The sequence below is a fragment of the Uloborus diversus genome, chromosome 1, assembly GCF_026930045.1.
Source record: "Uloborus diversus isolate 005 chromosome 1, Udiv.v.3.1, whole genome shotgun sequence".
In the NCBI taxonomy this organism is placed as follows: domain Eukaryota; kingdom Metazoa; phylum Arthropoda; class Arachnida; order Araneae; family Uloboridae; genus Uloborus; species Uloborus diversus.
In genome coordinates this window covers 220313405-220327256 of record NC_072731.1, presented here as the reverse complement: position 1 = coordinate 220327256, position 13852 = coordinate 220313405, and the positions used below count along the sequence as shown (strand labels likewise).

Below are 13852 nucleotides of genomic sequence, written 5' to 3'. Positions count from 1 at the left end.
TCTGTAATGACTGTTGGTTCTCCAGTTATAATTCGTTTTGAAAAAAGATCACTGCGTAAACGTGCCCCGGTCTACCCTATTTATTTTATTTTTTGAGCTTAAATGTTACCGTTTTTTTTATAAGAATAGGCCACAAGTAATAAACTTAAAATGTACTCCACTGTAAAAAATAGGAGTGAAACTTTTATTTTTTAAATTTTTTACTTCATTTCAACCTTAAATTAATTTTTTAATTTTTTTTAGCAAAAATAACTTTATAATTACTATAAGTTTCCATTGTTTTTGGAAACGATTGAAAAACACCTTCGTCACTTCAATCAAAAAAAAAAAAAAAAAGTTTGACGATCAGCATTTCAAAGCCTTCACAAAAGAAATACACTTTAAAACTTTCCGTTAAAACGTTGAAAATAGAATGTAACAAGAACTTACTTAAGCAATCACAGGCATCTCTCAAACTCACTGTTTCTATTTTAGCACAAAACTCAACCAAGCATGAAAAAGACTTAAATCATAACCCAAAATGACAAGCGTGTTAGACTCACGAGGTATTTAAGCCAACCTTTCATAGAGACCACGCCTTCTGGAAGTTTAATTTAAGAACAGACAAATTGATATGATTGTGCGTTCTGTTTTATTGTATGCATTTTTTAGGAATATATTTTAAATAGATCGTTACCTGAAGATGGTCCATCACAGTGCACTTGGTTTTCAAATATAACTGCAATTGCTATCGCCAACAATATACAATCTGTAAAAGCCATACTGCTGCCGAAATCTGTCAAAGGAAAAAATATATTAGGAACGAAAATAAAAGTACGATGTTGTGGCACACAAAGTTGTATATATATATATATATATATATATATATATATATATATATACACACACAATATGTTCAGTAATATATATATTAAACTATTATATTACAACTTGGTTTCAAATGAAACACACTATATTATGTACTTGTTTCTGCATATGTTTAATAATATGGAAAAAAATATAGAAAATTTAATTTAATAAATAAACAGGCAGTTGATATCAGTAGATATTTTAAAAATAAAATAAAGACTTTTTTAGAATTGTGCATATGATTTTTCTCAAATTTGTCAAAACTCAAGTGCTTTTCTGTAATTTTAATGAATATACGTATTTTAAAAAAATATAAAAGCATGTATGAATGGTTCAAACTTTGAGCTCCTACGTCAAAAGGATACTTCGCTTTACTGGCTTTTAAGATTATGAAATTGGTGTGTAATTCGCTAAAATTTCTCATTTTTAAAAATCTAAACCTCAAAACAAATTTATATTTTTCGTTTTCTGCTAGCTTGATAGGTACATAACGTCTGTTTTAAATAGTGAATTCTACCGCCTATAATTGCTTTTAGGTAATTAAATATTGTTAGAATCATAAAATATAAAGTGTTCAATGAATTGGGGAATCTTTTTGCCGCATCGAATTGCTGCTTTTAAAATGTGGAATATACGGGATTCTCAAAATAAAAACGTTGTTAAAATTTATAAATCCCTAAAACGTAAATGCCAAAATCAAAGCACTAAATTAACTCTTTTTGTTATTAAAATAAACATGAAATCAAGAAGTTGTACTAGCTTTTATGTTTCAGAATAAGAATGGCACAAAATGTTAGCTTTAACCGGTTCAACTAGGAATTTCAATCCATTCAACACTTCAGATGTTCAGACAATTATCCTTTTTTTCTTTATTTGATTGTTCATCAGTGATTCCTTATTTCCAACGCCCAAAATTACCTGTAAATGGATTCGATTTTTTGAAAAAAAAAAAAAAAAACTGACAATATATGTGTTATTTTAATGTGTTACCGAAAACATAAACCAGGTCAAAATCAATAAGTTATTTCAAACATTATAATTCGGTTGGTGTGTGATAATACCATATTTGTTCAAAGCAATGCTTCCAAATGCATGAAACGATGTAGAGATCATTAATAATTCATGCTACCTTTTTCGCATATCATGAATATTAAGGTAGTCTTGTAACAACCGCATAAACTTTTGCACTTCAAAGTCTCTGTAAGGACGAACTGAATCATAATGTTTTTTAAAACTTCCCCTTCTTCGAGTAAAGCTCTAAATCGTATATAAAACAAATTATTTTATTCTGTTGCATAAAATTGAGCAACAGAATATCAAATTAACTCAACGACTAGACTTGTTAAGAAATATTTCCGATTGTGTTTAATAATGTCATTTATCTAATATTTTCGTTGTCCTCTGAAGTGATACTGGAAAGTTATTCTGGATTTTTGCGAGAGAAATGCTTTGGAATGCTATTGTCTGATTGTTCGTTGACTGTTATCCAGTACATTAAATATATGGAAAATATGAAGAGAGAAATACGGCCTGAATTTGAGAGACAGAATATTTTGTGGTTTTTAGTGTATTGTGTTCAAGGAGACGATACTGTCTACACAATGGTAAAGCTGTCTGCGAGTTTCTCAACTTGTTCTAGTTTCCATGAGTATAGGGAATCAAACGTTTCGTGAATAATTTAAAAACTTTTGAAAGATCTTTTCTTTTCCACATAAAAGAAAGCTTTTTTTGTTACAATTTTTTTTTAAATTTCGAACTCAAAATATAAGGATGAAAACTTTTTATTTGACTCACAAAGGAAAAAAAAGTTAATTAAATCTTCTCTCAGAAAAAAAAAGAGTTTCTACGGCAAAGAAATGCTTAAAACTGCTATAAATTAAGAAGTATTAGCACTGAATGTTTGTTACTGTACCTGCTACAAATTTTAAAATATGAATTATTTTATTGCTTAAACTTATTCTGAAAATTCAAAAAAACTGAAAATATATTTGCATAGTTTCATTAAAAATGATGAACATTACGTTTTAAGAAATTTAAATAAATAAAAAATATATATATAACAGTTTAGCTACATATTTTCAATGTATTACAGGACAAAAAATTTGTTAAGAACAATTTGTTTCTTACTATGCCAATAACAGAAATTATAAGCATTGGCATTTGCTACAACAAATGAACATACGTATATCTTTTTCAAATGAATAATAAAACTATAACTATTTACTGTAAGTCATTTAAAGTTAATATGCGTGATATCTGGACCATGGAGGAAAAACATCAATAAATAAACTCAAATTCAGATTTTTACCTCTAGGTGAGAAAGGGGTATAGAAAGAAGAGACTAGGAATTTAAAAAATCCTTTTATTTTTATCGCCTATTTTACTCGATATATTATCCAGTAGCTTCAAATAATGTTCAAAAAGAGTTATAGCGTCGTGATTTTTTTTTCTCATTTAATTGCAGCAACTTCACACTGAATGTTTCAATTGGCTTGTTTCCCATTTTTCAAAATTATTTTTTTTCTGAAAGAGCATGGTCGAAAACACGTGGTAAGGTACTTATGTTTCTTATATTCTCAGTTAAAAAATAATCGTAAAAGACGTTTGTTCACTGTTTTCATCTTCGCTGTTGACGTCACAAGAGCTAGAGTTACAAGAACAAAGATACAGGACATTGCAAAAACTCGCAGTGAAAAACCACCAAAAAGGTGATATCTTTACAGCAAAGATAATCAAGCAATCCTATCCAAGATGGCTGTCTTTACTTGTGACGTCACACGATGAAACATCTTCTTTTGAAAAACTGACATTAAAAAAAAAAAAAAAAACAATTAAAACTTAAGTGTTGGGAAAACAAAAGAATTTTTTGGTTCGACGTGCTCCCCCCCCCCCTTTATTCCATCAATTTCAGTGACTAAAATGTGGAATATGTTTATAAATTATATATATTTAGTTTTAGTGGCATGCGATCAATAAAACGAGCTCTATGTAGGTTAAAAAAAATCAAGGTGGCTTTTATTATAACCTCCCTATACAGAATATTGGCAGTGCAAGTTCGTAACTATTTCATTCTGCTTTTAATAAGTGTCTAACTAATACATGTAACTATTGTACCGGAAAGAACAAGCACTTAAAGATTCAAAATAAGTTTTTTTTTTCGTTTGATTGCATAATTTTGAAAAGATGTAAACGAAAGTGATTTGTATCTTATTTTATACAGTTGGGCTAAATCAATATGTCTACACTGTGGCTATACAGTGTGCAGCATGAAGTAAAATTCTAAGCTGGATTACTATTATTTAATTTATAACTGACGAAATTCAGCAGTTCTACCCGTAGACTTGTAAAATTTACTTCTAATGCTTATTGCTGAAGCTGTTGCACTTATTTTAATGATAATCAACCGAGAAAATTTTCATACGGTAAGAAAAGTTTTTTCTTGATTATTAAGACTATATACTACTTATTTTATTAAAGAAAATACACATTGTGATTTAATTAAACATTTTTCAAAAATAAACGCACTTTTTGATTGATAATGGACATCCATCCTCGCACAGTCGTTTTTTTGAACTTTTTTTTTCCTTTTTGCAAATATAATTTCTTTCAATTTGTGAAACTTTTAGCATCTTTCCCATCTTTCCGAAGTATTTGTTAGCTTTAAAGCAACACCATTCACTAGACAGATTTCAGGAGTATTAGAGGCTTTTTTTTTGATGGAAACTATTTTCTTGCCGATTTTAAGTTATGTGAGGGGTCAAAATTAATTTAGAAGAGTACGGAGAATTTACTTCTGTCGAGATGGCAAGAGATGTTTCTGCAGGTTTCTATGGCCAAATTGCAAAAGCCCAAGCTAGATAAGACATTAGTGGTCAACCTTTTCGCTATGAATACTTTTTTCAGGTCATTCGTACTTTTCGGACTAGCGTAATGAGATCCGGTAATTGTGGAAAATTCAGCTCTGCTTTTGTATTGCAAGATTTTTTGTTATTTTCGAGCTTAGCGTGCAAAGTTTTGAATCCTATTTCCTTATGTTTCGATTTTATTTTGTTCATAAAGTTTTAATTACAAAATATTAATAACATAAATTGATTATTCAACGTACATTCTTCTTATTCAGGTACAGACAATTTAGGATTTCAGAGAAGCTAAAATTAAAAATTGCTTTTTAAAGCTGTGCAAAACTTTCTGGGACATGCCTTAATATCACACCTATAAAATGCTAAGTATTTGAACTATTACAATATAGTTAAAAGCTTAATAACAGCTTATTTTAAACATAAAAATAGTTTACATTATAGTTTACATAGTATATGTTATGTGTTTAATTTTTTTTACTCAAAGCTGCCGGTTTAAAAGTTATACAAACAAAGTAACACTTGAATCTGAAATAATAAGCATGTTTTTGCTCATAAGAAATTGTTTGAACATTTCTTAAAACATTTTTTTGCTTAATGGGAAAAGTGAAAGTCCTAAAACTGACAAATTGGTTGGTTGAAAAAAAATAAATAAAAGAAAAAAAATCATATCGTTTTCATTTTATTTATTCACTATGATTTTTCTTATTAATTTTAATAATTTTCAAACTTTTGCGTAAATTTTACTTCTTTCAGTTGTTATAATAATTGCTCTTGAACTGCAAATTTTAGAACTATGTATAAGATTAAAAATAGTTTAAACTTAACTACTGTGAGGCTACTTCGTTAACCGAAAATAGTATTTGCGTAGGTTTTAGGAACATTCAAAATTGAATGCAAAGCACACTTACTAAGAAGATTATAACTATTTTTGAAATCGTGTTAGAATAATTTTTAAGAAACGGCCCTCATAGAAGTAAAATGATGAAAATAATTGATTTCATGAAAGAATATTTATTTTATTTACGTGCAGTTTTTTCGATAGGACTTCCAATTATTTTACAAAGAACGAACTACTTTAACATATATTTCACACAACTTCTTTTATGTTCTTTGAACTAATTCCAGTTTAAAGAAATACATAATCGCAATAAAATGCTAAAAGAAAAATCCATTTTATCGACTAAAGCAGATGAGGTTTCCCGATATTTATTTTGAACTCAGTTATACAGTACTATTCTTTGTATTAAAAAAAAATCACAAGTTTTATAAATCTATCAAAATGAAAAAAAAGGGCGAAAATGAAAAATAAAAGAACTTTGAATGTTCAATATTTTGTCTTGAACAGACTCTAGATATTATTTGTTCCTTTTATATCCGTATTTCCTTATTCTTGTGTAGTAAGTAAGCAGCCTATTTAGTTAAAGACATATTCAAGAATCCGATTTGATAAAGGGGGGGGCCTTGTCTAGTGGTCAAAGTAGTTTGATTGCGATAGGGAGGTCCCTGGTTTGAGTTCAGGCTCGGACATGGATATAATTTCTCTCTCTATCCTTGTCCTTTATTTGAATGAATGTTTTGTTGTTCGGTGAATTTTTGCCTATAAATGGGTCCTTATGGGATGTGTGTACTGTGGAAGTCGGGCTTCATACCAAATTAAGCTTCAGTTGGAACAGTGAAGCAGCGCACCTCAAATTGAAAGCCTAGCTGTCGCATAACAACAACATCTCTTGTAGTTGCTTTTCAGCCTTTTTATTCATTTTAGCAGGCGTTTTTGATACAAATACGTGGCAAAATCCTAAATTTAATGCTGGATTTCGTTCTGTTTCTGAGAATTCGCGTCAGTAAAGCAGCTGATTACCTAGCGCTTATTATAATCTAAAATAACACCAAAACCCTACAAATGAAACGACTTACTCACCCCCCACTCTCTGTTCTTTATTGAGGAGAATTTTCCTCCGTTGAAGGGTGCGCCCAGGGTCTTTCGACAAACATTTAGGGAATGCTTATTAGAAGTTCGATGGTCAATGAGACAGCGGTGTGCACAAGCTTAGCTCACTGGAATGTTATTTGACGCTATGTTTTCACAATTATGCCATGGACAGCAATTTTTCTTTTTTGTTCCACCAAGAATCAATCGGTTTGAATTAATCATGCCATTGTGCTTTGATGTCTCAAAAGTATTATTTTACAATAACAGCGAAGTTAATATTTGATTTTACACGAAAGGTCTTTGTTCCTAGTAACAATTAAAACTATTATAGAACTAACAGCGATATTTCTTGACAAGTTCTCCCTGGAAAAAAGTTTTTGACAAACTGAAGCTTACCACTTAGCTTGGTGATAAACGAATTTATTGCTTAAATTTAAATGCAAAATTGAGATTAATTAAAAATTGACCGCAAACACGTTTGATACTCTATAATTATAATTGTAATATCAAATTATGATTTTTAGCTTTTAATAAAAGCTCTGTTCAATGATAAAAATGTGTCGAAAAAAAATAGAATTCAAAATTGATGACAAAATGAGGAAAGCTGAGACTGGTCCATATATGCTTATTGCTAAGAAAGATGACATTGATCATTCATTTAAAAAAATACAAATTATTTTGAATACTTTCTTAGAATAGTTCTCGTCCTCATTATAGAAGTTATTGGAAGATAACAAAATGCTTTGAGAACTTACAAGTACAAAATGTTTTATCAAATTTGGTAGTGTTTATTTGAAAAATGAAAAATGGAAGAAGAACTGCAGAACACAGATAATAATTAAAAATAGAAGAAGAACTGCAGAACACTTAGAATAATTAAAATTGGAAGATAAGCTGCATAATTAAAAAAAAAAGGAATCAGGCAGGTTAAACAGGAGTTGAGTTAAGAGATGAATTTAACCATTTATTTAATACAGTTGAGTTAAAAAAGAAATTTAATTCATAGACAGTTCAAGTAAATCGGAAGTAATATCTAAAAATACACCCGTGAGAATCGCATTTTAATATTTTTGCGCAAAGTGTTAGATGATATAATGTGATTAAAGTTTAATCTTAGTTTATTCACAGTTTATTTTTTTAATGTTTGTATTTTCTCTTTAAACAGTTATTTTTGAAATCTTGGATAAAGGACATATTATGCATCAAGTAATATGTGAACTACTTCTGAAAATATTGTAAAAATTGATATTTGAACATCCCACCGTAAATGGTATTTTTGACCAATTTATAGCTTTAATTTTCATTCATTTTTGTTTTTGAAAAGGTTGAACATTTAAGATAAATCAAAAACTTATAATTTTTTTTAAACACATATCACATGTAGGACATTCATTTATCATGCGGGACACTAGGAGATTTTTGCAAAAAATGCGTATAACGGCTTTCCATCCTTTCAAGTTTTTACCATGGGATTAAGCTTATCTTCAGAATCAATGAAAACCCATTTTCTTCATTTTAGTGCTTTGAAAATTAATTATGTTGATTTTTTCTAATAAAGTACGTAAGTTTCTTCCGAAAGTACACGTCATGTTCTTTTTGCACTGAATTGCATAAAAGCTTGATATGCCTTTAATGATTTTAGTTTTTCCTCGGACACTTTTACTGTGCAATCTTTCTTCAATTTCCAATTTTCCAATGTTGAATATTTTTGTACTTCTGTCAGTTGAAATTAGCAAAATCTTTGAAAAATTAAACCGTTTGCTTTTCGTTTTTGCTCATTATCTTTTGATAAACAAGTCTCTTTGAGAAACGCATCACGTCAACAACTGCTACTTTTCCATGAGATGGAGCAAAATATTTCCAGGTAAAAAGTGTTTCTTCATACTTTTTCGTAAGCGTAAATTTTACGCGCATGGACTTCAGCTAAAATAACACATTTTCTATACCCTGTCACCACTCAAAAAACCAAAATATTGCAAAAGTATTTTTAGATACAATCTTTTTTAATTACAAAAAAAATTCTGAAACTTAAATCATCTAAAGATTTTTTTTCATGATGGGGATTGTCCCGCTTTTCGTGGAGTGGCCCAAACAAAATTATTTTAGGATGAGACGACGTAATTATGGGCGCTTCATAATCAGCCTTTAAAATTCATTAGCATATTTAGTCTGTAAAGTTGAGCTGACTATGTAACATAAGAAATCTTTTCCCCGTTTTTTTTTCTAACAAAGCGCAAGCACATTTTGCTCTTTCAGTATTTGACACTATCACAGTCCAAGACTTTTACTGTGTCTAAAAAATTGTTATCTTTATTAATAATGAAGCTGAAAGTCTCCATGTCTGGATGTCTGGAGGATGTCTGGATCTCTGTGATGCGCATATCGCCTAGACCGATCGGCCGATTTTCATGAAATTTGGCACAAAGTTAGTTCACAAAGTTAGTTTGTAGCATGGGGGTGTGCACTTCGAAGCGATTTTTCGAAGATTCGATTTTGTTCTTTTTCTATTTCAGTTTTAAGAACATTTTCCGGAACAAAAGTATCATAAGATGGACGAGTAAATTACGAAATTATCATGACGTGGAATGGGAGAGCGAATGGACGTAGCCAATTGGCGAGAAATTCATCATCCATTATTTGTAAATATACAGACGAACCAAATGACCTTTTAATTTTCTACTACGGGCAAAACCGTGCGGGTACCACTAGTTAACATATAAGTTTAAAATAACTGCTACTATTTTCAGTAAGTTGCCGCCCTGTATCCAGGACTAAGGCAAAAATACATGAAATACACCGCCAGCTCAGTCATTCCATCTGAGGGCTGCAGTTTAAGTGCTTATAAGCACTCATTAGCCCGGAATAGGATAGAAAACTGCAGTCCTCGGATGGAATGACTGAGCTTGGCGTTGTATTTCATGTAACTGCTACTATGTCGTTTGCACTAACAGAAGGCGTATAAAGAACAGCACTTGGCGAGCATTTCACAGAGACTTAGTTTTATGTATCTCATAAAAATCATTTGCTCGTCCTTTGCTTTATTATTCCAAATCGTTGATTTCATTTTCTTTCAATCAGATAAACGTGGTTTTAAAGTTGACGCGGTCGCGCTACTTTTAATAAACCACGTGTGATGGTTTTATTGGGAAGATAACGCAAAACTGAAAATCAGAGCTACTGACGTCACTTACTCTGCAACCTCAACAGCGAAAAAAAAATGTTCTTGGGCTCATTAAAAACTATGTTTCAATGCATATTTGATATCACTTAGTTTACTACATAAAATTTTAGAAAAATATTTTGTGATTAGGGTACATAAAATATTTTTCATTTAAATTTGAAGAAAAACAGATATTAAAAAAAAAATGTTACATTTACAGCCTCTGTGGTGCTATTTAAAGATGTGGGAATGATGAGGGTGAGACCGGATCATCAGAAAAGAAAATTGAAAATATAAGGATCCTTCATATAAATTTATGCTTACTATACGTCAGAAGCATCTTAGATAAAACATTTCAAAACAAACAAAGCGTGTTTTTATTTTTTATATATTTTTAAGCTATTAATTTCTTTTCTTTTTATAGTTTTACTTTCTTTACAAGAACATAATTATTTTAACATAATTCAAGATTTTCTACATTCACAAAATTCCTCCCATTTCCCCCCCCCCCAAAAAAAAAGCATGACCAAAGAGACCGGGCAACATTCAAAATGGGGACCTATCGAACTCCAAAAAGAAAAAGGATATTCCTTTAAAGACAACAGTCGAACTCTAAAAACGTTCAATCGCTCCGATAAATTGCTTGCCGAAAATTGTCTAATTCAGCTTATCCACACCAGTCATCAATGTGTGTGTGGGGGAAATTGTATTTATATTACTTTAAAAATGCAAAATACATTTTAATAAATCATTATTCAACAATGACTGTGATCAACAATGAATTTTTACTTGAATGTTTACCTACATTTTGGCATGAAATTAGTTTGAAACAAGTATAATTCCCGTTATTAAATACTATCGTTAAATACTTTGGAACATTGAAAAAAAAATGTCTGATGCAGAAAGATCAGGAGCTTTTATCTATATTTAATTCTAGTTTGTGCGAGCACTGCATTTTTCGTCCTTACATTAATGGAGTTATGCAAAAATGTAGATTAAAATGGAATATACATTTATTTAACAGCTAATTAATTAATTTGATTATAAAATATTTCATTGTTATCTAGCTTGAGGTCGCATGCCAAATTTCAAAAGAATCCAATCCCAAAAAGTGGGCGAAAATTGAGTTGCAAGATTCCGTTACATATATACAGATAAATTACACACAAGTGAAGCTAATACAAGCGTTTTAAAAAAGAAATTGTGTCGAAAGCAATGTTCTTGTAAACTTTATACACTCGTATATTACGTATTCTTACTTTATTTAATATGTCAATCGATGTCGAATTTAAAAATGGATCGCAAAATAAACTATCCATTTTACAGCGCATGTTTTCAACTTTAAAACACGACCGTTCTTCCACAATAAAATTTAATTTTATTCTGCCTTGAGATACAGATTGACAGAGTTACGAGGATATTAGATGTTGGATGGCAATAATACTCACTTACGTTGGACAGTTCCGTGATGAATTGCCCGCGGAAGTTTCAGCGAACGAAACCGGGCAGAGAAAAAGTAAGCCCTTGTTTTTACCCTGGAATCTTTTCCTTGACAAATGCATTTATCGAAGAGTGTCGCAACCGAATTCCGAATTCTCGTTGAGACCCTTTGATGTATAAAGTCCATTTCTTTCCGGGAAAACTCGTTTTGGAAAATCTTATGTTGTGCATGTAAATGTTTAAAGTGAAGATATATCATGTCTGTACGTCAAAAACTCACGGATGGGTATTGATGGAAAATATAATTGGATGTCGTGAGTAATGATTTTGCGCCCTAACTTAGCCTTTTTCTAAAATCTTGCTGTAGCTTTTTCAATAATATATATATATATATTTTTTTTTTTTGAAAATCAAACCATGCTTTTTTTTCAATACATTTTTTCTTTTGTCTTGTCCATGTAAGCTATTGAACTAGTCTGAATTTCCAAAACATGATGAATATATAACATTTTCTGTCCAAACACTAGTAGTTTATAACCGAGTTTTAATGATTTTGTAAAAAAAAAAAAAAACTTTATTGAAAATTAATTTATTGCACTTATGACTTTTAACACTTTTGACCAATTTTTCATCTTACAAAACTTTTATGGAATATTAAGAAAAATATCAAGATGTGAAAACATAACTGCAGTTAACACTCTATTACTCGAATATTACTTTGTCTTAAAGTTTTCATTGACTCCCAAACTCTTGATATGGCAGTTCGAATTTCCCCAAACTTGAAATACCAATAACAGAAGTTTTGAACGGTTCGTTGGAACTTTCAGTTATGGAGAATCGACTTCATAGTCATTGTCCTTTAATGCTAAGTATCAAGAAATTTAACAGTGGTGAAGGTGTCCAACCTCTAGTGTCGATTTTTGAGAATTCCTTTTTTTACTAAGTGCACTTTCTTTTTTACTACTACTTTAGTACCATTTTTAATCTTTTACACACGTGATTACATAGCTGGAGTTAACTATCGATAACTCGAAGCCTTATAAATCGAATATTTCTTTGTCTCAAAGTTTTTATCCGTTCCCAAACTTTTGAGAATGCTGTGGGAATTTCCAATAACTCGAACTACCAGTAACGCGAAGATTTTAACCGGTGTCTTATAACTTCCACCAACGAGAATTGACTAAATTTATAAATGCATTGGAGGAAAAATTTATAATAAAGTTAATATACTTTTATGTTTTGTATCAAGAAATATACAATAAAACCTGTGAAGTTGACCACCCTTGTAAGTTGACCACCTGTCTAAGTTGACCGCGTTTTTCAGGCACGGAATTAACCCTTATCATAGAAATCAACCTTTGTAAGTTGACCACCTGTTTAAGTTGACCACTAAAGTAGTGCACCGCGAGTGATCAACTTGCACAGATTTCAGTATTAGTTGTAAAGGTGCCCAACGTCTAGTGTCAATTAATGTGAACGTTTTTTCTAACGTGATTAAACTTCTACGTCAGTGTTCTAACCTCTAATATTATTTCTTTTCATAAAAAAGTGCTAGGGTATGAGTTGCGATATCATGGTATGATAACTAGAAAAGAAAATTTAAACAAATTTTAATGCACTCTCGTAAAGTTAAAGTTTTACACATTGGAGGTCGAGTTAATTAACCATCAATATTTTGTGTTTGTTTCTATTAATGTACAATTGCTAAAGAAGAAGAAACGTTCATTTAAAAGGAATTTTAAGTCATTTAATCATATAGTAGGTACTCACTCTTTGAAAAGATTGATTGCCGAAGGAAGTAAATCATTCTTTCTTTCTAAGAATTCTAAAATTTCTAAAAGCTACATTTAAATTTCAATACATTTGCCACGTGAGAGCCATCATGCTTTTTCTTTAGTTAGACACATTTATAATTAGATGACAAATAAACTAAAAGTTTCATTGTTAAAGGTATTTCTGTTTAATGTTTGCAAACTAATATCTTTGAATTTTTTCTTCCCTATTTCACTTAAATTTCCCTGTGCTGAAGCATTACGCATTGAATAATCTCGAGATTGAATTTGGCTTTTTTTGTCACTATATAAGCTGCTTTTCAAAGTAAGGTTTTCCTTTGTTTCAGAATTCAGAATTAGAAAACTATTTCCGAAATGAGTTCCGTATACTAAATATTCCAACAGTACAGTCAGGCTCGCTCATTACAATATAGGTTAAAAGGATATTCCGCTTATTGTAATACAGTTTCCAAGTACCAAACCGTTGTAATTTGTTATTTTGATCCCGGATAATGGAATATCCTGCTTATTTAAAAAATTTTTTGTTACAAATTGGCTATTCCACTAAGCGGGTTCGACTGTATTATGTTAGATAGAAACAACAATCCTGTTCTTTAGTACCAGATGGACGCATAATTGCAACTTTAAAGGATAGAGAAAAAACTTTTTCTGGCGCATAAAAAGGATGGGAAGCAAGCTCTTTCAGTCCTGGGGGAAAAACTCAGAAGGATTTTATTTTATGAAAATCTACTCTCACATCGGTAATTTTAATCGACTCGATGTGGAATTGGCTTCTACATACAATGCACTAATAAACGGAAAATCGCAATTTTTGGACTTA

The 13852-nt window shown here is 30.5% G+C and overlaps 1 protein-coding gene across 1 annotated transcript in view; it reads right to left on the bottom strand.

The window, feature by feature from the left end:
- The window catches only part of LOC129225023 (FMRF-amide neuropeptides-like), a 139978-nt gene that overhangs the window by 23749 nt on the left and 102377 nt on the right, over positions 1 to 13852 (bottom strand). Inside the window, exon 2 of the mRNA XM_054859573.1 lies at positions 677 to 775. Within this exon, the coding sequence (XP_054715548.1) occupies positions 677 to 761 (85 nt within the window). The 5' untranslated portion in view covers positions 762 to 775. The remainder of the gene's footprint in view (positions 1 to 676; positions 776 to 13852) is intronic.